Source organism: Antedon bifida, chromosome 7 (assembly GCF_963402885.1).
Source record: "Antedon bifida chromosome 7, ecAntBifi1.1, whole genome shotgun sequence".
NCBI classification, from domain to species: Eukaryota; Metazoa; Echinodermata; class Crinoidea; order Comatulida; family Antedonidae; genus Antedon; species Antedon bifida.
Genome location: NC_136232.1, coordinates 9,149,879 through 9,177,457, shown reverse-complemented (window position 1 = coordinate 9,177,457; position 27,579 = coordinate 9,149,879). Strand labels below are relative to the sequence as shown.

Below are 27,579 nucleotides of genomic sequence, written 5' to 3'. Positions count from 1 at the left end.
TCAGTGATGACGGTAATAAATGCATTAAAGAATGTGATATGAATGGTCATGTGATCAGATCCATTGGTAAGGGTGTATTTAGGCGAACAATAAAGGATCCATGGGGTTTTCACATAGATGAATCAACTAATGTTATATATGTAGCAGATTGGGACATGAAATGTGTGTTTATGTTTGACATAATTAATGGTAAGCTGTTGAAGAAGATAATAACAGATTTTTATCACTCTGATGTTACACTTACAAAAACTGGTAAAGTACTTGTAACAGATGCAGAAGACAACCAAGTATTATTGTATGATGACAAGGTCAAGTCACTGAAAATACTCATCCATGAAGGAGATGAAGATGGTAAGATGATATGGCCACTTAGTATTGTAGTTGATGATGATGATAACATCATCATAGCAAGTCAAGACAAACTACAACTATTCAGTAGTGATGGACATTTTATCAAAAGAATTGATCAACAAGAAGATGGAATTAGTGATCCACATCAGTTATGTATCTTTTCATATAACCCTCATATGGTTGCTGTAGCAAATTGGGATGGCAGAACAATCAAAATGTTTAATTATTAAAAGCAAGACTCTTCTGTGTATACAAAAAATATATACAAATTAAATATATAAAGTATTTCGTATATAAATTGAAATATTCAAATATTAAATCAAATTTTGTACACGCCTGAATGGAATCCATTTTTAACGAATTCATAATTACTATAAAAATTATAAATAATATCTTAAGTATCTTTAATGCTTAATCTAATCATTCAATGTGTATTTTTATGAAACAAAACATTTGAGTTATTTAGTTTTATTTAAAGATGTATTGTCCCCCTGAAAAATTATTTTTTTATTTTGTTGAATATGCCATTTTAATGTCACATAATAGTTATTTACTTCGACCAAAAATTGGATCGAAAAAAAATTATTTACCTGAAAAAATTGGAATTTAAAGCAAAAAATGGTCAAATTGGCTGCCAGCCAATGGATTTTTGGTTGAATTTAACCATTTATTATGTTACTTTATAAGTGAAAACATTATTTTTTTCTTCGGAAGTGATTAACTTTATTAAAACTACAAAAATAACCTATTCAAAGTCTGATTTTCATTTTTCATGTTTTTGGGGGACAATACATCTTTAATGTTTTTCATAAAATTACACACAAAACCATTAGGTTCTTATACAAAGCTTACAATTAAAAAATAATCTCTAAGTTCATAAGTAATGACTGTGTTAAATAATACAAATCAATAATCTGTTTTTTATTTTATATACAGGTGATTTGATAAAATGTAAAGCACATGTTGTAATGGCCTAGTCTTGAGTAATTGGCATAGTATTTAAATAGAGGGCGCTCTGTACTTTATTTGGTCAGAGCCATATATATAAAGAGTTACGACATTGGATTATAGTCACGTGATATGCAGATCAATTTGTGTCAAACTTGTCTCCGTTAATGCATGTAAAGTATAGGAGCAAGAAAATACTTTAAACTTTTTCTTATATTTTACGGTGAAATATCGATGTGCACAGCGTACAGAAGTACTTGCGGCAAAGAATATTGCGCGCGCGTGCGCTAGTACATTACAAAGTTCGATTGATTGATTTTGGAACGAAACATCCCATAACTACGTCCTATTAATAACAATTATGTAATATTTTCAATTCATAATGCATGCTTTGATGACTAAATAAAATAATATAGTGTCGTGGATATATTTGTTAATATATTGAATAGGGTATGAACAATATTAAAATAATAAAGGCAAATTATTACAAATGAAATGATGAACGAGTCTCTGAAAGTTTGTGTCAAAAACACACAGAGAGCCATATACTGTATAAAAAGAGGGGTGAATTTGTGTGTTTTTTGTATTGGTTCATGCTTTGATGTATCCTGACTTGCATGTAGGCCCTAGCATTTATTCTTTTGTTATTATAGACACAATATATATATGTTACCAAATTAATACCATTAATAAAATTAATTACTAAAATAAAAACGGAATATAAACGTTATTTCATAGACAAAAAAATCTAAAAATAATGCATGAACTATAGGAAAACGCTTTACAAAAGAGGCGCGCGCGCCCTCAGCGTGTGAATTCTTTGACACAAAAATGGCTTCTAATTTTCAATGTCGTAACTCTTTATATATATGGCTCTGTATTTGGTCATCTAATAATAATAATAATAACTGGTAGGCCTACTTGATATAGCGCATTATGCTGAAAGCCTCAATGCGCTTTACAAAGACAGAAAATTTAGAAAAATTACAAATTAAAAAGGTGGGTTTTGAGGAGAGATTTGAAGACACTGGTGGAAGTAGCCTGACGGATTTCAATAGGCAACGCGTTCCATAGAGAAACGGATGCCGAAGAAAATGAACCTATTGGTATCTAATTGGAGGGATTTTGAATTCATTTATCTTTTATGAAAAGTGATTTGTTTGTACACATCTGAGCTTAATAAATAAAATGATTTGTAAAAGAAATCCATTCAGTTTGTTATCTTACAGTTGTAATAGTTCCTGATTTGACAACATAAATGTTACATGCGACTATTATCATTAAAACAATTTTGATTTGACGACAGAAATGACTGTTAACCACTCAGATCACTGTAATAATTATGGACAAGTCTGACATCTTTTTGAGATTTTCATTGTTATGAAAGACAACAAAATGAGTATGAATTATCTAATACAAAATAAATGAATGTTGAGTTGAAAGTTTAAAGTTAAAGACTAAAAGTCAGTTCATATTTAAAAGTCTTACAATCATAGGCTATAGACTGACTAATGCTAAAATAGTTGTACAGTACATTTTATATCATATGCCTTTGATAACGTATGTAACCCGAGTTTCTAGCAAGAAACTAAAATTTCCAAGAAGTATTAAATAATCAAATCAAGGAAAACGCCTTATAAATTAAAAATGTAGATTTATTCCTTTGACATCAGCTTGTCGGAATTTACATAAAACCAATATTATTTGTTCTCAAGATAAAACATTAAAGTGTCCACAAAACTAAAAGTTTATATTAAAATTGAGTCTTCAGTTGAAACAATTCCGACTTGAAAGGTTCCACAGTAGAGTAAATGTTATCAACGAAATGTTCCGACCAATGGTGTAATAATTGCAATAATGATTCGTAAATTTCAAAAGTAGTGTTTTCTCATCTAAGAAAAGAGAAAATATATACATATACTATATAACTATAAAACAATTTAAATCAAATATCATTTGGTACATAATTACAATACCACAATGTTTGCAAAATAACCTAGGCTATGATAGACAATTAAACAAAATAAAATATAATCTGTCAATACCATCAGGTTCGATTAACACTGATTGGTATATGATTATTCACACTATTCATTAAAACAATAGTTACATTATATAGTTAGAGGTACTTCGTTTGGTAAGTATGCTAATACTTGATACCAATATAACTACATTGCAACGCAATGGATAATAGCAATAGCTATTCAAACGTGTGTCTATCAACATATTAACCTGACTATTATAAACTCAGGATGGTTAATGCATCCATTCAATAAACTAAATTATAAACTAAAAGGTAATTAAATGTATAAAAATAAATGTCGCATATAAAGCGGAAATCAAAAATAAGTGTATAATACAATAGTATCAATTCTACAATCACACTCCAATTGTCTCTAGGTCAATCAATACCAAGAGTGTACTGCCATCTAGTAAATGACCCACATTTACCAGAATCGTCCTGATACACTCATAAAATTAAAAGTATTAGCAAAAGCAAGTAAATCACTTCAAGACCCTTTAACTTAAAACGGGAGAGAACAATGTGTGATTGCAGAACCTTACTTTACAGTAACATAAATTACCAAGCGCAATTGCAAATGGTATCACAAAAGTTATAAAATATAATCAAAGTTAAGTATCACATAACTAATCTAAAGCATTGAGCCAATGCAAACATAATGCATAAACCTAATCTTCATAAGCTTAAATCTCAAATTAAGTTATATTAACACATTTGTTAAACATAAAATAATATAATTGATAGTTCTTACCTAAGAAAAGAGCCAAAATATGAAAAAGTGACTTCCTTTAAAGTTGTTAAAAATGTATAGATGTTTCTTGTGAGCAGGCACAAGTGGAAGTGAGGTATAATCATCAGAAATGAGGTATAATCACCTTAGTTGCCTAGCAACTTGGCAAAACACATTCCTTACTTCCCAAACAGTGGTCACTTTGACCCACTTGGGGTAACCTTTGTTGCAATTAAGCTGCATTCTTTTCTACTGACCTATAAACTATATTTATATACATTGTAAAAACAGATACATTCAAATGAATAAAATCAAACAGAAAGATATAAGAAAGAAATAAATGGTAAAATATATTCATAAAAATCATAGGGTTACACGTACAACACATGATGGATCTCAAATGTCTATCCAAAACAGAAATAGATGTCGCGCCTTCAAGAAGTACACTATTGTGTTGAATTAGCATCAGTACAAGTTTTTTATAGTATAGATAATACATGCGACAGCTGACTCTGTTGAAATGTACTTTTGTTGTGTAGTGAATTACCATAACATCCACCAACTGTTATTTTATTTCATATACGTTCGCTGTAAACTGAGATCCCGACGCGCACGCGCACCCTCATATCGGCGCCATCGTTTGGAGACGGCGTGCACCCGAACGATCATGGAACAAAAATCACTTGCAATACAAGAAGATGTGCTGGAGATTTCTGCTGGAAATGTAACATTTGCAGCTACAACTCCACTTGTACAGCATACGGTGGCTAAGCCCACCAAAAAGGCCAGGAAGGCGGGGTCTAGCTGTACTATTACTAGGCCTCCTAAAGAAGGTAATACGCATAGCAACAGCGATGCCGTTGCTATCGCCGGGCCATCATGCACTAACGTGCTGCAGCCTAAATCAACAGGTCGGAGTAGGCCTGAACTATGAGGCTAGGGTTGAAAACCTTGAGCGGTTGGTTGAGCAGCAGGTTAAAGAGACGAAGGCTGCTCAACAAATAAATGAGTCAACGCACGACCTTTTATCTCAGTTGATGACACAAATGTCATCACAATGTCACAACAATGAATATATGATGACAGTAGCTCGGTGGTTAGCCTCACGAGTAACATTTACGATAGGCATCATCAGTACGAACGTGATGTGTCTGACCTGGAGGAGGGGGAAGTAACAGGTACACAACTATCCAAGAAGGATGAAAATCCTGAGCGGCCAGCCACTAATAGTAATAGTAAGGTCAAAGGCCCCCTTCCTCCGGGTTTTGCAGCAAGATTTGCTGTTTCTAACGAATTGGCACCAGCAGTCAGCCAAGAGTATGCTGACACGCTAACATACTTATTGCACTCGCATATGTGAGAGTGTAATGACCGAGCTGATCAAAAGCTATCCTATACCGGAAAATCTAGAGGCCCTAATGGTGCCAAAGGTCAATCCAACTATTTGGGATTCCATTACACCAAGGGCACGGTCTAACGATCTAAAATTTCAAAAGGTACAAAAACCTTTGATAAAGGGAATTACCGCCCTTGCTAAATTAGTTGATGGAAATGAGTCATCGGAGATAGCACAGGACACAATCGGCCTACTTGCCAATGCGAACTTCGAGTTACTTGCACTTCATAAGGAGATGTTGAAACCGGAAATAAATGCCAAATATACTCATTTATGTAAACCCAGCATTAAGCCTACAGAGTATTTATTTTGTGACCTGAGTACTACAGTTAAAAAACTGGATGAGGAAAGGAAGGCTACGGCAGGCTTATTTAATTTTAAGTCGTACCAACCAAAGACCAGGTCCAACAACTACAGATACCAGCCATACAATAGAAATGGCAAACCTTTTTTAGGTCAAACCCGGCGACACAAATGGTCAACAAACAACTACAACCAGACCAAATTTTATCAGGGGAAAAAGGACCTAAAACAACAGCCGAAGAGGTATGAGTCGATTGATAATATAAGTATTTCTCCTAACAATAAGGTTAACAAACATAATAACCTTGACATAGTAGGAGGTCGACTCAGGTCATATATACATAGGTGGAAAAAATATACTTCGGATCCATACATCCTAAATGCGGTTTCAGGATATAAAATAGAGTTTGATAAAGCCATACCCTACCACCTAAAAGGAAAAATACCTCATCCATACAAACTCAGCAACATGGATATGGAGGCTATTGATGATCAAATAGTTAAATTGATATCAAAAGGGGTGGTCAAACCAGCCATGTATGAACATGACCAGTTTGTATCAAATATTTTTACAAGGCCAAAGAAAGATGGAGGGTTCAGAATGATATTAGACCTCTCTAAATTAAATGAATATGTGACATACAAACATTTCAAAATGGAAATGTTTGGAAATGCATTGACACTAATTTCACCAGGTGTATATATATGACGTCAGTCGACCTCAAAGATGCATATTTTACTGTACCCATAGCAGAGTCGGACACTAAATATTTAAAATTTGTTTGGAAAGACAACCTGTATAAGTTTGTCGTATTGCCTAATGGGCTTAGCTCAGGGCCTAGACTTTTAACGAAATTATTGAAGCCCCCAATTGCGTTTTTGCGCAGCAGAGGGCATATTCTGTTGGTTTACATTGATGACATTTTGTGTATAAACCAGTCAGAAGACTTGGCCGGCGGTACCGCCAGGGAAACTAGTGAACTTCTAGCCTCATTGGGTTTTATCATTAATAGAGAAAAATCAGTAATGAATCCTACGCAGATCATAACCTTCTTGGGATTTGAAATAAATTCTATAAGTATGACGGTTTCCCTTCCATATCACAAGAAGGAGGAAATTAGAGTTCAAAGTAAACACATACTTACATTCACAAGTCATACTACCATTAGGGAAGTTGCGCAATTTTTAGGCAAAATTATAGCAACACTACCTGCTGTAGAGTATGGAAAGCTTCATTATAGGGCACTAGAGAAGGAGAAAATACTAGCTCTAAAAATAAATAAAGGCCATTACGATAGGCCTATTAGTATTTCCGTCAATGGACGGGACGATATTCTTTGGTGGCAAAATAATGTCAAAGACGCATATAAATTGATATATCATGGGTACCCCGACCTAACAATTGAGACAGACGCTAGTGGTCTAGGCTGGGGTGCCACTGATGGACATACCCACACAGGGGGAAGGTGGATAAACAAAGACCTAGACATTGCATATGCTACAGGGGCACTAAATATTAATTACTTAGAATTGCTGGCTGCTTTTTTCGGCCTTAAAGCATTGTCCCGTGAGAGAAAAGCTAAGCACATAAGGTTGAAGGTTGATAATACCACGGCAGTAGCTTACATAAACAACATGGGCGGCGCAAAATCAATTGCGTGCAATAAAATTTCAAAAGCCATCTGGTCTTGGTGCATTGAGAACAATTTTTGGATAAGTGCAGAATACATCCCAGGTAGAGATAATATAATAGCTGATGCAAAGTCTCGTCAGTTTAAAGATGAGACAGAATGGATGCTTAACAAAGAATTGTTTATAAAAATCACTAAAACATTCGGCGAACTGGATATAGACCTATTCGCTTCTAGGCACAATGCACAGCTTCCGAAATATATATCATGGAAACCGGACCCAGATTCAATTGGTATTGATGCATTTCTACAAAATTGGTCCTCTGCCAAGCTCTATGCTTTCCCGCCGTTCTGCCTTATAGGTAGATGTTTGCAAAAAATATTGACAGATAATGCCATAGTTATCATGGTGGTCCCAAACTGGCCAACACAGTATTGGTATCCTAAATTACTATCAATGATGGTTGGGGAACCACTGAGGTTTAAGAATACCAAACATGCCTTAACATTACATGGTTCAGATGATTGTCATCCCCTTTATAACAGACTTAACCTTTTTGCCTGCAGGCTATCAGGGCGGAACTCTACAACAAAGGAATAAGCAATACTGCAGCAGACGTCATTCTGCAATCCTGGAGACGGTCAACGTGGAAGCAATATAACTCACAGCTAACAAAATTTATAGACTTTTGTGAAATCAGAGGAATCACATGGCAACAGCTAAACACCGGTCACGTCCTCGATTTCTTGATAAAGCTGAAGGACGAGGGCTTAGGCTATAGTACTATCAGTATGGCGAAAAGCGCAATTGTAAACTTTCTCGAAATCGTAGATATAAACATGAAGGAGTCTATTGAACTGAAAAGATTTATGAAAGGGTTATTCAATTTTAACCCACCGACTCCAAAATATGCACAAATTTGGGATGTTCGCTTAGTTACAGACTATCTGAGGCGAACAATTAACGACGATACATTATCGCTTAAAGAATTTACCATAAAAGTAGCATTGTTATTAGCATTATTGTCCTCAAGTAGGCTTCAAACCTTATATAATTTCAAATTTTCAAATATGAATATCGAGAATGAAGCAATCACCTTTTACATTTGTACATTACTAAAAACTAGCAGACCAAACAATACAGGTCAACTGGTGGTTTTCCACAAAAGTGAAGACCCTGCCCTATGTCCGGTCAGAACAATTCTAAAGTACAGGGAAAAAACTAGTAATTTAAGGGAAAATAAGGACAGATTTTTTATATGTCATAAGAAACCGTATGCCGAGGCATCAAAAGACACAATTGCTCGATGGATAAGGACAGGTTTATCAGAAGCAGGAGTAGATACAACAAAATTTAAAGCCCATTCGGTCCGAGCGGCTGCATCTTCATCAGCAAAATTAAGGAATGTCCCGGTTGACTTAATAATGAAAACAGCTGGGTGGAGAAACGAACATACACTAAACAGATATTATAATAAGCCTATAAAATTTGTAGAAAATCCGTCATTTCAACAGGCACTGTTGAGAAAAGTTGATTCATCAACTCATTAATATTGGTTGTGTTTGTCGTTGGCTACTACAAATAGCCCCTGTTTGCATTTTGAACCAGTTTAATATTGTTGTTTAGTTTTCTAATTGATGTTTTTAGGGTGAGAATCCTAAAACGTTGGACTATTGATTATAAGCAAAATAAATGCTTTATTATTAATACAACACGATAGTTGTCATATTTAAGTTGCCCGTTAGGCAAACATCCTTATGAATGAATGTAGACTTTTGGAAATAAAGTTGTTTTATTGAAACTAACATTTCCGTCAATTATTTGGTTTACAGTTCAAACATGTTTCCAGAGTTGGCTTTAAACATCTCAGTTTACAGCGAACGTATATGAAATAAAATAGGAAGATTAAACGAGACTTACCTGTAAGTTGAAGTTTGATCACTATTTTATGAATATGTGAGTGAGGTGTAAACTGCCCGCCTCAACCCACCCCAAGTAAAACAATTATTATTATAGAACAATGCAGGTTATCATATATATACTTATCGCTGCAAATTATTACTCTGGACATGTTTGATTTAAAGTATGAGGGTGCGCGTGCGCGTCGGGATCTCAGTTTACACCTCACTCACATATTCATAAAATAGTGATCAAACTTCAACTTACAGGTAAGTCTCGTTTAATCTTCCTATTAATATTTGACAATACATACAAAATACAATCTCTTAAAATGTGAGAATTACATGGATATGCTTTTGTTCAGTGTAGTGTGCATCACTGATTTTGAACACATCCCAACTAGTCTAGTTATGGTCACATGATACAAGTGGAAAAACCAACTGTACTTTAGTCCTTACATTTAGTTATTTAATACCTATTTTGAAATTGTCCGTCTATACAGTTGAAGATCACACCCATATTTATTGGTAAAAAGTATCATTATTATCTGAAACCTGGACAAAATTTTAACTGCTGCAAAGGATAAGGTTATTGATCAAATTACTATTGCAAGATGGCTAGCAATGATTTAAGTTCACTTGGATATATAGATGAGAAAGTACTAGAATGTTCTATCTGTAATGGAAGGCTAGAAGACCCAAAATCACTTGGCTGCCTTCATAGTTTCTGCCTCAAGTGTTTGGAGAATTGGGTTTGTACTAATCGTGGAAAGCTAACATGCCCTATTTGTCGCAAACCACATCTCATTCCAGAAGGAGGGCTTCAACAACTTGCACCAAATACATTTCTTAACAACCTCTTGGAAACCATAAAACTTGAAAAAAAGAAAGATGAGGTTCAATGCATTTGTGAATCAACAGAACAGGTAACAAATTACTGTAAAGAGTGCAGACATTACATGTGTTTGACATGTAGTAATCATCACAAAATGTTGCCAATAACAGCTACTCATACATTACTTGCTGCAGAGGAAGTTCAATCTATGACACAACAACAGTTTTCATTGTTAAATCCACCGCTGTGCCCCTTTCATGCTAAACCATTAGAGATGTATTGTACAAAATGTAAAGTACCAATATGCATACAATGTGCTGTAATGCAACACACAGCTGATGGAAAACATGAACTGATTGACATTGGAACAGCATTTAATACGTTTAAGGAAATCGCAGAAGAATTGAAGAAAGCTGCCAGTGAATCTATTAAAAAAACAGAAAATTTACTCAAAGTAGTTGAAAAAAATGCTAACAAACTAGAAGAAAGTAAAGATGGAAGCCTTAGAGATATTGATAACCAAGTTAAAGAAATGGTAAAAATAATCCAGAAAAAAGCAGATGGAATGAAGAAAAAGGTTGAAATGATTTATAAGAATGCAAAGAAAGGTAATGACGTACAAATGAAAAATTTAGGAACAATAAATTCTGAATTAAATACAAACTTGAGTTTCCTAAATCAGTTACTAAAGAGTGAGCCAGCAACTGCTATGAAATCAAGTGAGATTGTATTAAATAAAATGATGGATACAATTAATAATTCTGAAGAGATCAAGAAGAATGGCTGTAGACAAATTAACTTCATCAGAAACAAACATTCAATTGATTCACTGAAAAAAAATGAATTTGGAAAAGTCACGATCAAACCACTTACTATCAAAGTACAGGGTAAGCCTACAGGAGTAGCAAAGTGTGATGATGATTGCTTGCTGGTTTCCTGTTGGACAAATGAAATTTACAAGTACAACCAAGCAGGAGAATGTATAAGCAAGATTACACTACCAAAAGGTGTGATGGTTAAATGTATGTACAGAATGAAGAATGGCAACATAGCATTCAGTGATCAAGGTAATAAATGCATTCAAATATGTGATACGAATCGTCTTGTGCTCAAATCCATTGGTAAGGGTGTATTTATAACTCCATGTGGTATTCACATAGATGAAGCAACTAATGTTATATATGTAGCAGATCCGGACATTGGATGTGTGTTCATGTTTGACATCAATAGTGGTAAGAAGTTGGAGGAGATAGAACCAAAAGACAAATCATATACTGAATACTCGGATGTTACACTTACAAAAACTAAGAAAGTACTTGTAGCAGATGCAGGAAGGCGTCAAGTACTACTATATGATAAAGACAAGTCACTGAAAATATTTATCAATGAGAGGGATTATAATATGGTGATAATGCCAGGTGGAATTGTAGTTGATGAGGATGACAACATCATCATAGCAACTAGAGACAAAATACAACTATTCAGGAGCGATGGACATTTTATCAAAAGAATTGATCAACAAGAAGATGGAATTACTGTGGCAGACCAGTTATGTATTATCTCTCATAACCCACGTATGATTGCTGTATCATGTTATGGTGACAGCACAATCAAAATAATATATTATTAAAATTACACAAGCAAAACTCTTCCACAGTATATACAATTGTATTGACATTTATTAAAGACACAAATTGTCTTTCAATCAATTAAGTTATTAATTAAATCAAGTAGAATCTATTTGTATGCAATTCATAATTTCAGAATATTATTATCAATCTATTATTTTATAAATTTGATTTAAAATTCTGTCTACACTATTAAAATATATGGTAGTGATATGCCTAATATGGTAGTGATATAACATCATCATGTCAATATATGGGCACATTTTTTTTGTCACATAAAGTTTGATAGTGTAGACCAAGGCAACAATGGTACAAAAATCACAATTTGTTTGAACTATGAAAAAAAACTATCACAAAATATTGAAATTAATAATACTGAGATTTGTTGTTTTCTAATGGTTTGTAAACACATTTATTGTAATTTCATGTTTTCTGTAGTATCATTATTAGATTAGTATTTTGGTTTGATTTTTCTATAAATGTAATCTTCTTTTATGTATATTACAGTATACCTTCCTCATATAAACCCCTTCTAATAAATGTCATACAACATTACATACAAATAATAATGGCATAAACCAAAAATTAATGTTTGGAAAAACCCTGCTACTATTTATGTGAGGTCTATAGGACAACGTCCCTATACTGAGTACAAATAAATAAATCAGTCGGAATAAATGGCTTTATATACTTTCAATGCCTGTTCTGCATCATTGATTTTTAAATAAAATTCACCATACAGAGTGTAGACTAACTAACTTTATTCAATTGCTGGAAACTTTTGGTTTATACTTCCTCAAACAGTTAGCTGAAAATACAAGGTATTTAACATTAATAATTTACTAAAATGCTTTAATTACTTAATTTAGTTTAAAGAGTGTACTGTATGTCAAAGAATGAGCACTGCTTATTTTTCCAATAATGCTATTCATTAAATATTGTAGATAAACACAATGGCAAAGAGTAAAGGAAGTAGGTATGTAGCATAAATTGTAACACTTGGTATTTTCAAATACAACAAAAAATAGTTAATTATTTTTCTTGCAGTATTCTCATACTCAGCCTATGTTAGCCAGGTCTATGTTGAACTTGGACTACTTAAGATGTTTAAAGTATTAATTATGATTACGATTAAAATGATTAAATTTAATTGAATACACACTAGAATAAACTTAGAATTTGATTAGACAGCCAGGTGCTTAACTTGCCTTCTGGAAAAGCTACCCATTAAGGTGATATTGATTGCCCTACGCTTGGACCAAATTTCCAGTGTTTTGATTCTATTGATTGTAGGACTACATTATATGCTGCTTATGATATTTTTTCTAGAGTAAATGCTGGCGGATACAAAAAGTGAAAAGAAAAAAAAATAAAGCTACTAATTGCTGCATAAACAGCATTTATAATCTGGACCGCCTGTCAAAATTCATTTTCTGTCAGATCCGAAAGTTCATTGTTTGTCTACAAAACAAACTTTCATCATAACATCATCACTTCGCTTCGAGTTCGAGTACCAAAAGTACACACGTGTGTCTCTACATCATCTAAACGTAAAATAGTGCATGCACATTATCTTAGTTTTGAATATATATTAATATATTTTATAGTGAGTAGCCAATCACATGTCAACTGGACAATCGTATGCACATGACTTGTACGTGTTTTCCCAGACAGCGTTTACAAGCTAAAGTAGTACACGTATGAAACGCCATATGTGAAAATTATTTATCGTTTTTACTAATATTAAGTAAAAAATCTGTATGGAACGCAGACTATGTGCTATCCAATGAGCAGGGTCCTAATATAGACATTGGGTTTGTGTCTTTAGGAGAGGGTCCTGTATCATCAAAACTACATTATGCTAGGCATTATAGGTCATAGATCTGCTTGCACCACTTGTTTGAACTTTGCAATTTCTAGCTATACACAGTAGTAGTGTAATTGTAGTAAGATTTTACTTTCAAGTCATAAGTAATTTGTTTTAATAAAATATAAAATTATAATTTCAAAATGTATTGCTTTGAACAATATACAGTATAATAGCTGAATAAACAAAATCACTTTTTGACAATTGCTCTTGCAGGATGGCCAGCAAGAATGTAAATGTGTTTATAGATGAGAAAGAACTAGAATGTTCTATTTGTAATGAAAGAATAGAAAATCCAAAATCACTTAGCTGCATTCATAGTTTCTGTCTGAAATGTTTGGAGAATTGGGTTCAAACCAATCATGGCAAGCTAACATGCCCTATTTGTCGCAAAGAGTATCCTATTCCAGTAGGAGGACTTAAAAATCTTGCACCAAATCCATTTCTTAACAACCTCTTGGAAACTGTCAAACAACAGGAACAGAAAAGGAAGGATAAAGGCACTGCCTCTCTGTGCGCCTCTCATGCTAAACCATTAGAAATGTATTGCACAAAATGTAAAGTACCAATATGCATAGAATGCACTGCAATGGAACATGCTGCAGGAGATGGAAAACATGAACTAATTAACATTGTAACAGCATTTAATACGTTTAAGGAAACCTCAGAAGACTTAAAGAAAGCTGCCAATAAATCAATACAAAAAATAGAAAATGTACTCAAAATAGTCACAAAGAATGCTAAAGAACTAGAAGAAAGTAAAGATGCAAGTCTCACAGATATTGATAACCAAGTTCAAGAAATGTTTTTAATAATCCAGAAAAAAGCAGATGAAATGAAGAAAAAAGTTCAAGCAAATTATGAAAATGAAAAGAAAGTTAATGACGTACAAATTACAAAATTAACAGAAATAAACGCTGAATTAAACACACATATGAGTTCCCTAAATCAGTTACTAATGAGTGAGACAGCAATAGCTATGAAATCAAGTGAGATTGTATTAAATAAATTGATGGATGAAATTAATAAATCTGAAGAAATCAAGCAAGACAGTACTACTAGACAGACTATCTTTATCAGAAACAAACATTCAATTGATTTATTGAAAGAAAATGACATTGGGAATGTTGTATTCAAATCACTTCCTATTGAAGATTTGCCTAGAAATGTTGTATTCAAACCACTTACTATCAAAGTAGAAGGTGAGCCTTATGGAGTAGTAAAGTGTGATGATTGCTTCCTGGTTTCATTTCTCACAAATGAAATTCACAAGTACAACCAATCAGGAGAATGTGAAAGCAAGATTACACTACCAAAAGTTGTGATGGTTAACAGAATGTACAGAATGAAGAATGGCAACATAGCATTCAGTGATCCAGGTAATGAATGCATTCAAGTATGCGATATGAATGGTCATGTGATCAAATCCATTGGTAAGGGTGTATTGATGAATCCATGGGGTATTCACATAGATGAGGCAACTAATGTTATATATGTAGCAGATTGGCACATTACCTGTGTGTACGTGTTTGACATAATTAATGGTAAGCTGTTGAAGAAGATAGGAACACAAAAGGAAAGACGTTATAGGGGATACTCTGATGTTACACTTACAAAAACTGGTAAATTACTTGTAGCAGATGTAGGACTCAGTCAAGTATTATTGTATGATGACAAGGACCAGTCACTGAAAGTACTCATCAATGAAGGAGATGAAGATGGTAAGGTGATGTTTCCAAGTGGAGTTGTAGTTGATGAGGATGATAACATTATCATAGCAAGTTACAACAAAATACAATATATTCACTAGTGATGGACATTTCATCAAAAGAATTGATAAACAAGAAGATGGAATTAGCTCACCAAAGTTATGTATCATTTCTCATAACCCATGTATGGTTGCTGTAGCAAATCGGGATGACAGCACAATCAAATTGTTTTATTATTAAAAGCAAGACTACTCTTCCCTATGTATATAAATTAATTATATAAAGTATTTCCTATATAAATTGAAATATTTAAATTATTAAATAAAATTATAAATTTTGTACATATCTAAATGTGATCCATTTTTGCCTATAATTTCTAATTACTGAAAAAATATAATTAATATCTTTAGTATTTTTAATGCTTAATCTAATCATTTAATGTGTATTTTTATATTATTACATTACATATTTTTTCATATAACCCATGTATGGTTGCTGTAGCAAATTAAGGTGACAGCACAATCAATATGTTTAATTAATAAAATTGAACAAACGACTCTTCCCATCTATATAAATTACATATATATATGTATACTATAATATTTCCATTAAATTTGTGTAAGCATAAATTAAAATTATTAAAATGTATTTATCCTTTAATTATCATTATATATATTTTTTTCTATATTGCATGTAATTCCTAATTAATGAATAATACTAAGACAGTATGTACATAGTAGTTTAATTTAGCAATAATTTAAAAATAAATTCTGGTATTTTCTAGAAAACACCTTACCTAATGTGAACAGTAACGTCTTTCATCTGTTGCTAGGTGACAAGTGAGAATATCTTATGAGAAAACACAATGCAGGCCTTTGTTACCTACTGTATACTGTAAAATGAAAAAAAAAATGTCAAAAATATATATATATATTTATACTGTATAATAACAATCTCGAGTTAAGTGCAAATGAAAAAAAAATGCCACATTTTACTCAGAATCAGAAATTTATACATACATCTAAAACATCAAATAATGTTACAGTACTGAAAATAGGGAAAAAAAAGTAGTCAAAATTATGATGATTACATTCATCTTATTTGTATATTCATGGAGCGTGCAAATAATGCTTTGGTGTAATAAATTAATATAAAGGCTAAAAACTCAATTTACAACTTAGTTTTTATTAGCACCAACAATTTATAATATAATAAATTATCATTTGTAAATATATTTTTTGTTGGCATATTAAAAGTAAAAATACAAAATGAAGTTGTTGTGCAGGTTGAAAAATGCAATTGTACTGCTTGACAGTGTTTTCTTCCAGTTCATCATTATTTCAAATATTCTCTTCAAAAGTTAATCAAATATTAATTCAGTTATACCATGAAGCAATTGTTGTATCAAAAAACAATTTAACATCTTGCTTTTCACAATTACTACCAACTTGGCCAATAAATATTTCCACATGTAATCTTCTCTTTGTTTATCTTTCTGGAATGTAAAATCCTTAAATTTACTTAAAATCTGATAAACCGTACTGCAGTAGTATATTTTTTATTCCCCAGCAGTAACGAGTTCAAATAATTGCCGAAGAGCATCGCTTAGCGTTTTTAATAATACATACTGCAGTAATGAGTGGTGTACTTCAGTAGTATCAATTGTTATTCCCCAGCAGTAACAAGTTCAAACCATTGCTGCAGAGCGTCACTCAACCTTTCTAATAAGACATACTGCAGTAACGAGTGGTGTACTGCAGTAGTATATTTGTTATTCGCCAGCAGTAACAAGTTCAAACCATTGCCGCAGAGCGTCACTTAACGTTTCTGATAAGATATACTGCAGTAATGAGTGGTGTACAGCAGTAGTATCATTTGTTATTCCCCAGCAGTAACAAGTTCAAACCATTGCCGCAGAGCGTCACTTAACGTTTCTGATAAGATATACTGCAGTAATGAGTGGTGTACAGCAGTAGTATCATTTGTTATTCTCCAGCAGCAACAAGTTCAAACCATTGCCGCAGAGCATCGCTTAGCGTTTTTAATAAGACTTACTGCAGTAATGAGTGGTGTACTGCAGTAGTATATTTGTTATTCCCCAGCAGTAACAAATTCAAACCATTGCCGCAGAGCATCGCTTAGTGTTTCTGGAAGTGCACTAATGTCACGTAATACAATATAAAACGGAAAAGGAAAATGTTCCATGTACGAACGAATCTCTGGCATTTCTCCTGGACCTTTGAATAATGGCACACGGATGTCTAAGATGGAATCCTACAAAAAAGAAACAAAATTATTATTTTTTACACAAAATATAATAAAATGTTGTTAAAAAGTATGTAAATTAGAAAAAACATTTTCTGTTTCAACGCGTATTATGAAAAAAAAAAACTCACTTTATCCTTTGGATTGTCTAAGATAACAAAGACAAGAAAAATGTTCGCATCTCGTGCTTGACGGACTGCAGATCTGACCGCTTCCATCCCTTCTAAGAAAAGTCCACGGCCGTCACTAACGACCAATAGGAGCTGCGACGTGCCGGCTGATGATCCTCGTAATCTGTATTGTGCAGACGTCATTAATGATGATATATACACTAGTAGCTGGGAAAATAAGTTACAATTATGCTGATAAGGTCAGGGGTTGTAAGCATGAAATAAAATGCCAACATTTCTGCTAGCAACTTGGGGATGTAATCATTAAATTAGTAATATTAATACAGTCTTTAAAATTTGTATTATGTATTCCCATTTTTGGTTTGTGACATTCCTGCCCAATCTTAGTCTTCTTCTGTGAGAATGTAAACCGTTGGAGAATCCTAGCGCCTGATTGGTCGGTGAACTGTTCATGAATGAATGTTCAATATTAGCGCATAAACATGTCCATATTTTGTTTATTTGTTTTAATCTATGAGGCTATATTTATAACGGTCAAACCTGGTCCTCATCATAACAGACAAAAGGCAAATGTGTACATGTCTATATTATTACCTCAGCCAAGGAGGTTATGTTTTCACCCCTGTATGTTTGTGTGTGTGTTTGTGTGTGTGTGTGCGTTTGTGTGTGTGTCTGTGAACAGCCTGGAGGCCACAGTTTTTATCCGATTCTCACCAAATTTGGCAACAATGATCTATGCCCCAAAAGCTCGGACGAGTTCGAATTTGAGGGGAAAAGGTCATAGGTCAAGGTTACAACTAACAAAAAACTATTTTACTGCCTAGAGACCACAGTTTTTATCCGATTCTCACCAATCTTAGCCACAATGATCAATGACACATCATATAATTGTGGTTAAATTTTGAAGGGTCAGGGTCAAAGATCAAGGTCCACAAAAAACTAAAAAAAAAGAAATAAAAAAATAATTAAAAAAAAAAACCTCAGTGGGACTTGAACCAGCGATCTCAACTGTGAGAGGCTGGATACATAACCATTACACCACACTGTCATCCACAACTTTGTAGTGTGCAGTTAACATATTTACACTTAGAACTAATAAAAAGGTTTGTACTCTCGGAGTACCCTCTAGTTAGAAATATTATCGCAAACTTTAATTTTCTTTCTATTGTTTTTTGAAAAATCCATTGGCCATAATTTTACATTAAAAAGGGATAAAAAAATATGTTGATGATTTTGTTTGTTTTGAGTTTCAGGTTGTTTTTTCAATGATCCGTTGATGATTACCGTTGTCCTCCCCATCATTATTAGTTATGAATTATTTTATAGTCAGATGTAAATGCTTATCTGTTCTCCAGAACATTTACATTGTGAGGAGAGTGGCAAAGATACAAAGATCACACAACATTTGAACTGTGACACAATAATTATTAATTTTAAACTTATTAACGAAAATGATGCAAAACAAGTGTAAAAATACTGTAAATATTAAAGGTTATCATTTCATGTAAAATGCTGAACATTGTGATAAACATATACACATGCATTATTAATCTATAAATGTCAAAATATTTATAAGCGATGACACATGATAATTGACAAGGTACGTAACCAAAATCAGAATAAATGGTTGGAAAAACCCTGCTGCCTTTTTGGTGAGTATACAGTAGGTCTGTACAGTGGTAAACATTGAATAGATAAATCGGTGATTATATTGTTTGATAGCAAATACAATTTCAATGTGTAATATTTGTAGAGATTGTTAAATTTTAACTTTTACAGATAAATTACTAAATAACAGAGGTCTCATAAAGGTAAAACTCCCTTACTAGTCATTTTGGAACGACCACGTCAGCACCTTTTGGGAATCTTTCTTACTTTTCATTTTTCAACAACCACGTCTGCAAACATTAGGAAAGCTTCATCAAGGTAATTTTTTTAATATTTCTTACTTTTCAATAACCACGTCAGCACGTAATAAGAAGCTTAAAGCCCCCTTCCCTACGTTTTTTAGATCTAATTTAAGATCACAAACTATATTTAATGTAAAAATAATACTATATGGTCCTATTGCGATAACTTTTTTCGTCTTTAAACGGTTAAAAATGTGAAAAATAAGTCGATTCTAATAATTATAGCGGCCCGCTATAAATCCCAAAATGCATTGCGCGCGGATTGATATTTTTGTTTTTCACCTGTAATTCGCCCACTTTTCGATCGATCGTGAGGCCAAAACAAATGGAAGACTCCTAACTTTTCAGCGAAAATACTGGGTTTTCCCCAATTTGTATCAACGGAGTCTGGCAAAAATAGAAAGACAATTAATGCAGCAACTATACAACGTCAGGCTAGGTATATAGCTAGCGTACGATGTTCGTACGTTACTGATGTTTACTAGCTAGGCCTACAAAACTAAGCCTAGCTAGGCTAGGCCTAAGACCGTCCACGAGAGGTCGATCGCCGCCAGCTACTTAGGTAGTGCATTGTTTCTCACTTTTTATCATAATTTACCATAAAACGTACATTTAAGACAAGGAATGACATGGTTTAATGTTTTTAAAGTGATATATATATGTATTATTTTCCAAAAAACGTCCAAAATTGCAGGGAAGGGGTCTTTAAGTACAACCATTTATCAAAAGGTGACTTTTTAATATTTATTATTTACAATAATATAGGTCTTTGGCAGTTTCAAATTATAATTTATATGTTAGGCAACTTTGTGTTGGACTATTTCAAAGGGTTAAAATCAAATCTAATTCCATTAAAAGAAAAAATTCATAAGAATGTAGATGAATTTGATATTGGAAATTTGACCTAAATAAATGAATATCAACAATAAAGAATAGACTGTTATTCCTACCAAATATTGTTTGTTTGTATAGCTAAAACCATTACTATCCTTATTACTATGTTAGATTGAATAATTTATGTTGATTACAAATTAATATTGCAGGATGGCTAGCAACGACATTAGTTTACTTGGAGATATAGATGATAAAGTACTAGAATGTTCTATCTGTAATGGAAGGCTAGACGACCCAAAATCACTTAGCTGCCATCATAGTTTCTGCCTGAAGTGTTTGGAGAATTGGGTTCAAACCAATCATGGCAAGCTAACATGCCCTATTTGTCGCAAAGAGTATCCCATTCCAGTAGGAGGGCTTCAAAAACTTGCCCCAAATCCAATTCTTAACAACCTCTTGGAAACTGTGAAACAACACGAACAGAAAAGGAAGGTTAAAGGCACTGCCTCTCTGTGCCCCTCTCATGCTCAACCATTGAAAATGTATTGTACCAAATGTAAAGTACCAATATGCGTAGAATGCACTAAATTGGAGCACATTGCAGGGGATGGAAAACATGAACTAATTAACATTGTAACAGCATTTAATACGTTTAAGGAAACATCAGAAGACTTAAAGAAAGCTGCCAATGAATCGATACAAAAAATAGAAAATTTACTCAAAATAGTCACAAAGAATGCTAAAGAACTAAAAGAAAGTAAAGAGGCAAGCCTCACAGATATTGATACCCAAGTTCAAGAAATGTTTTTAACAATCCAGAAAAAAGCAGATGAAATGAAGAAAAAAGTTCAAGCAAATTATGAAAATGAAAAGAAAGTTAATGACTTACAAATTACAAAATTAACAAAAATCAACGCTGAATTAAACACAAATATGAGTTCCTTAAATCAGTTACTAAAGAGTGAGACAGCAGCTGCTCTGAAATCAAGTGAGATTGTATTAAATAAAATGATGGATGAAATTAATAAATCTGATGAAATCAAGCAAGTCAGTACAACTAGACAAAAAATTAACTTTATCAGAAACAAACATTCAATTGATTCACTGAAAAAAAATGACTTTGGAAAAGTCACAATCAAACCACTTCCTATCAAAGTAAAGGGTAAGCCTACAGGAGTAGCAAAGTGTGATGATTGCTTGCTGGTTTCAATTAACAAAAATGAAATTCACAAGTACAACCAATCAGGAGAATGTACAAGCAAGATTACACTACCAAAAGGTGTGGAAGTTAACAGAATGTACAAAATGAAGAATGGTAAGATAGCATTCATTGATGTTGGTAATAAATGCATTAAAGTATGTGATATGAATGGTCGTGTGAGCAAATCCATTGGTAAGGGTGTATTGAAAAATCCATGTGGTATTCACATAGATGAGGCAACTAATGTTGTATATGTAGCAGATACAGGAAATAGATGTGTGTTCATGTTTAACATTAATAGTGGTAAGCAGTTAAAGAAGACAGAAACACAACATGAAGAACATAGATACTATGATGTTGCACTTACAAAAACTGGTAAAGTACTTGTAGCAGATGACGGACAGCATCAAGTATTATTGTATGATGACAAGGACAAGTCAATGAAAGTACTCATCAATGAAGGAGATGAAGATGGTAAGGTGTGGATGCCACTTGGAGTTGTAGTTGATGAGGATGATAACATTATCATAGCAAGTTACAACAAAATACAACTATTCACTAGTGATGGACAATTTATCAAAAGAATTGATCAACAAGAAGATAGAATTTGTTCACCACAGCAGTTATGTATCATTTCTCATAACCCACGTATGGTTGCTGTAGCAAATCGGGGTGACAAAACAATCAAAATGTTTAATTATTAAAAGCAAGTCTACTCTTCCCCATGTATTTAAATTAATTATATAAAGTATTTCCTATATAAATTGAAATATTCCGCAAATTATTAAATAAAATTATAAATTTTGTACATATCTAAATGTGATCCATTTTTGCCTATAATTCATAATTACTGAAAAGGTATAATTAATATCTTTAGTATTTTTAATGCTTAATCTAATCATTCAATGTGTATTTTTATCAAACACAACATTTGGGATATTTAGTTTATTTAATGTTTTAAATAACAAACAAAACCATTAGGTTCTTATACAAAGCTTACAATTAAAAACTAATATGTAAGTTCGTAAGTAAATGAATGTGTTAAATAATACAAATAATCAATAATCTGTTTTTTTATTTTATATACACATGATTTTGATAAAATATTATGTTAAGAGAAAATGTAAAGCAGATTGTAATGGCCTAGTGTAGTCTTGAATAAGCTGCAATCATTTTATAAATAGAACAAGTAACAGAGGGCGCTCTGACTTGATTGGGTCCAGAGCCATATATATAAAGAGTTGAGACTTTGAATGGATTAGAAGCCATGTTTGTGTCCAACTATTCTTATGTGGAGTATGGAGTTGAGTCTTTTGTTTTAAAAATGTATAACGTTCAAAAGGCTTTAACTAGTGAATTTAATATCAATACAATCAATTTGTTTGAAGGTTTTTGTTAAAATAATAATAAAATTATAAAGTTACTGCGAACATGATTTTAAACAACAAAAACAGCAATTTCGGAATAGTTCTGGCTGTGCGCTCCATCCACGCTCTACGCATGCCCGTTTAGTTTGTACAGCGATTCTCTTTAGTTAATGCATTGTTTTTACATTTTTTGCTTAAAATCATGTTCGCAGTAACTTTATGATTTCGTTATTATCTTAACAAATACCTTCATATATAGATGAGAAAGTACTAGAATGCTCTATCTGTAATGGAAGACTAGAAGACCCAAAATCACTTGGCTGCCTTCATAGTTTCTGCCTCAAGTGTTTGGAGAATTGGGTTTGTACCAATCGTGGCAAGCTAACATGCCCTTGTCGCAAACCACGTGACATCCCATTCCAGAAGGAGGGCTTCAAAAACTTGCACCAAATACATTTCTTAACAACCTCTTGGAAACCATAAAACTTGAAAAAAAGAAAGATGAGGTTCAATGCATTTGTAAATCAACAGAACAGGTAACAAATTACTGTAAAGAGTGCAGACATTACATGTGTTTGAAAATAATCCAGAAAAAAGCAGATGAAATGAAGAAAAATTTGAAATGATTTATAAGAATGCAAAGAAAGTTAATGACGTACAAATGAAAAATTTAGAAACAATAAATTCTGAATTAAATACAAACTTGAGTTTCCTAAAGAAGTTATTAACGAGTGAGCCAGCAACTGCTATGAAATCAAGTGAGATTGTATTAAATAAAATGATGGATACAATTAATAATTATGAAGAGATCAAACAGAATGGCTGTAGACAAATTAACTTCATCAGACACAAACATTCAATTGATTCACTGAAAAAAAATGACATAAGTCACAATCAAACCACTTCCTATTAAAGTAAAGGGTAAGCCTACAGGAGTAGCAAAGTGTGATGATGATTTGCTGGTTTCAATTAACACAAATGAAATTCACAAGTTCTACCAATCAGGAAAATGTACAAGCAAGATTACACTACCAAAAGGTGTGAGAGTTAACAGAATGTACAGAATGAAGAATGGCAACATAGCATTCAGTGATGTTGGTAATAAATGCATTCAAGTATGTGATATGAATGGTCATGTGATCAAATCCATTGGTAAGGGTATATTGATGAATCCATGTGGTATTCACATAGATGAGGCAACTAATGTTATATATGTAGCAGATTGGCACATTACATGTGTGTACGTGTTTAACATAATTAATGGTCAGCTGTTGAAGAAGATAGGAACACAAAAGGAAGGATTTCACACTGGTTACGCTGATGTTACACTTACAAAAACTGGTAAAGTACTTGTAGCAGATTTTGGACAGAATCAAGTATTATTGTATGATGACAAGGACAAGTCACTGAAAGTACTCATCAATAAAGGAGATGAAGATTGTAAGGTGATGTACCCATGTGGAATTGTAGTTGATGAAGATGATAACATCATCATAGCAAGTTACAAACAACTACAACCCCTTGACTTTCAATGGCCTCGTCGTTAAGGACCTCGACGTTGAGCTACTCGCTGGTACACCGTTCATGGAACAGAATGATATTTCTATCCGCCCCGCTAAGCGTCAAGTAGTTATGGCCGATGGCACAACATACATCTATGGCTCCTTGCCTACCACTTCGTCCGAACGCCACTCGATCCGACGCGCTCATGTTCTCCGTGCTCCTTCAACACGCACTGTGATATGGCCAGGTAGTTACATTGAACTTTCACTCCCAAATGACCTCACCGACATAGACACTGTTGCTATTGAACCTCGCATTGATGCACCAATCTCGAAAACATCTTTGCCATCTCATGTTTGGCCTGAACCACGTATCATATCGTGCGTTGCCGGACGAATTCGCATTCCTAACCTGTCAGACGAACCCAAAGTGCTTTCACGCCATGAACAGTTTTGCCAAGCTAGCCCTGTGTTTACACCTAACCTTCCTGACACTTCATCATCCCCGATTAAACCACCAAAGCTTAACACTACAACAGTTCACACTTGCTTCTCTGATAGCATTAAGCTGGATCCGGATAGCATTCTACCTCGCAACATACTCGAACAATTTACTAGCCTCCACAAGGAGTATGATGACATTTTCAACCCTTCCTTTAAAGGTTATAATGGTGCTGTAGGCCCGTTTTTTGCCACCGTAAATATGGGACCAGTCCAACCCCCACAACGCAAAGGTCGTCTTCCTCAGTATGCAAGAGACAAGCTCCTCGAACTACAACACAAATTCGACGAACTCGAGTTTTTGCCCGTCCAGAAGATGTTGGAGTTGCTGTAGAATATCTCAATCCGTCATTCCTCGTGAAGAAACCCAACGGCGGTTCCAGATTAGTGACATCCTTTGCCGATGTCGGCAGGTACAGCAAACCACAACCGTCACTCATGCCTGACGTCGACTCCACTCTTCTTAAAATCGGACAGTGGAAATACATTATAACAACGGATCTCACCAACGCTTTTTACCAAATTCCACTTTCAAAACCGTCCATGAAATATTGCGGAATCGTCACTCCATTTCACGGTGTCCGGGTATATACCCGTTGCGCAATGGGCATGCCGGGGTCAGAGACCGCATTGGAAGAACTTCTAAGCAGAGTAGTGGGTGATTTTTTAGAAGAAGGTTCAGCTACAAAACTCGCTGATGATCTTTACTGCGGCGGTAATACAGTTGAAGAGGTCTTGAACGTATGGAGAAGAATCCTTCATGCACTATCCAACTCAGGACTACATTTATCCGCTACCAAAACCGTTATCTGTCCTAAGACTACTAACATTCTTGGGTGGATATGGAGCCAAGGGACACTCCGAGCTAGCTCTCATCGCATTTCAACATTATCTAGCTGCCCGAGACCAGTCACCGTGACCGGATTACGATCGTTCATTGGCGCATTTAAGATGCTATCTCGCGTTCTCCCGCGATGTGCACCTATTTTGTCACCTCTTGAAGCTGCTGTCGCTGGACGACAATCCCAAGAGAAGATAGACTGGTCTGACGAATTGCTCGCTAGTTTCGCAAGTGCGCAATCTATCCTTAACTCACCGCACACGATTGCCATCCCACGAGCAAGTGACCAATTGTGGATTGTTACTGATGGTGCCGTCAAGAAATATGGCATAGCTTCCACCTTGTATGTCTCCCGTGACAGCAAACCATTACTCGCTGGTTTTTATAGCGCTAAACTACGCGGACGACAAATGACCTGGTTACCATGTGAAGTCGAAGCTCTTTCAATTGCCGCATCCACAAAACACTTTAGTCCATTTATCATACAATCCGCACATCAGGCACACATTTTGACAGACAGTAAGCCGTGTGTCCAAGCCTACGAAAAGTTGTGCAGAGGTGAATTCTCTGTGAGTCCTCGGGTTTCAACCTTCTTATCCACTGTTAGCCGCTATCACGCATCTGTTCACCACCTCGCAGGTTCCGCAAATATGCCGTCTGACTTCGGGAGCAGGAACGCACAACCTTGTGACGCTCCTTCTTGCCAAATCTGCTCTTTTGTCCAACAAACCGAAGACTCTGTTGTTTTCCAAGTGAACATTAAAGACGTTATATCTGGCTCCACAAAGCTACCTTTCACTAGTCGTCCTGCTTGGCTGGCCATCCAGTCTGAATGTTCGGTCCTACGACGCACTCACGCTCACCTTTCTCAGGGTACTCGCCCCCACAAAAAAATCACAAACATTAAAGATGTCAAGCGCCTTCTACGGTTTTCTACCATAGCCAAGGATGGTCTTTTGGTCGTTCGTAGGGATGAGCCACTCGCACCCGTACGCGAATGTATTGTTGTTCCTCGTGATGTCCTCGAGGGCCTTCTCACAGCACTTCATCTGCGTTTTGACCACCCTTCGTGCCATCAGCTTAAAACGATCGTTCGCAGATATTTCTTCGCTCTCGACATGGATGCCTCTGTGGAGCGTATCTCAGCAAGATGTCACCACTGCGCTGCCCTTCGCTCTATTCCACATACCGTTATCCCGCAGTCCACCGGAGACCCACCCGATGCAGTTGGTACCACCTTCGCTGCTGATGTAATTAAGCGTGAACGACAACTTATTCTAGTGATGCGAGAGTGTGTAACATCATTTACAGTCGCGTGCATTATCGACAGCGAACGTCACGACAGTCTACGAGACGGTTTAATCCGCCTTTGTATTGAGCTCAGGCCTCTTGACGGCCCACACGCTGTAATTCGCACCGACCCTGCTCCTGGATTTGCTTCGTTGGTCAGCGATAAGTTGTTAGCGCACCACAGAATAATGATTGAGCTAGGAAGAACCAAAAACCCAAATAAGAACCCAATCGCCGAAAAGGCCGTACGTGAAGTGGAAGACGAACTTCTTACACAAGAACCCACTGGTGGATTAGTCACCCCAACTATGCTCAAAATTACTATGGCTTGCTTAAACTCTCGACTACGCTCATGTGGTCTCTCTTCTAGGGAGATGTGGACACAACGCGACCAATTTACTAACGACCAAATTCCTC

The 27,579-nt window shown here is 34.6% G+C and overlaps 2 protein-coding genes across 2 annotated transcripts; one reads left to right on the top strand and one right to left on the bottom strand.

Annotated features, from left to right (window-relative positions):
- The first annotated feature begins 9,815 nt into the window (after positions 1 to 9,815).
- LOC144848889 (uncharacterized) lies at positions 9,816 to 11,746 on the top strand. Its single transcript, XM_078705841.1, has one exon. The coding sequence runs from the start codon at positions 9,896 to 9,898 to the stop codon at positions 11,744 to 11,746; it is 1,851 nt and encodes a 616-aa protein (XP_078561967.1). The 5' UTR covers positions 9,816 to 9,895.
- Positions 11,747 to 16,485: 4,739 nt separating this feature from the next.
- LOC144848220 (midasin-like) lies at positions 16,486 to 17,899 on the bottom strand. The gene is made up of 2 exons (XM_078704933.1): positions 17,717 to 17,899; positions 16,486 to 17,594 (listed from the first exon to the last, which is right to left on the bottom strand). The coding sequence occupies exons 1-2, from the start codon at positions 17,897 to 17,899 to the stop codon at positions 17,412 to 17,414; spliced, it is 366 nt and encodes a 121-aa protein (XP_078561059.1). The 3' UTR covers positions 16,486 to 17,411.
- Positions 17,900 to 27,579: the final 9,680 nt, after the last annotated feature.

What these genes read in the sequence shown, in the direction of transcription:
- LOC144848889 (XM_078705841.1), top strand. Translation starts at nt 9,896, where the DNA reads ATGGCTAGCAATGATTTAAGTTCACTTGGATATATAGATGAGAAAGTA.
- LOC144848220 (XM_078704933.1), bottom strand. Translation starts at nt 17,899, where the DNA reads ATGACGTCTGCACAATACAGATTACGAGGATCATCAGCCGGCACGTCG. An exon ending in TAGACAATCCAAAGGATAAA is followed by an intron (nt 17,595 to 17,716) that starts GTGAGTTTTTTT and finishes TCTTTTTTGTAG; the next exon opens with GATTCCATCTTAGACATCCG.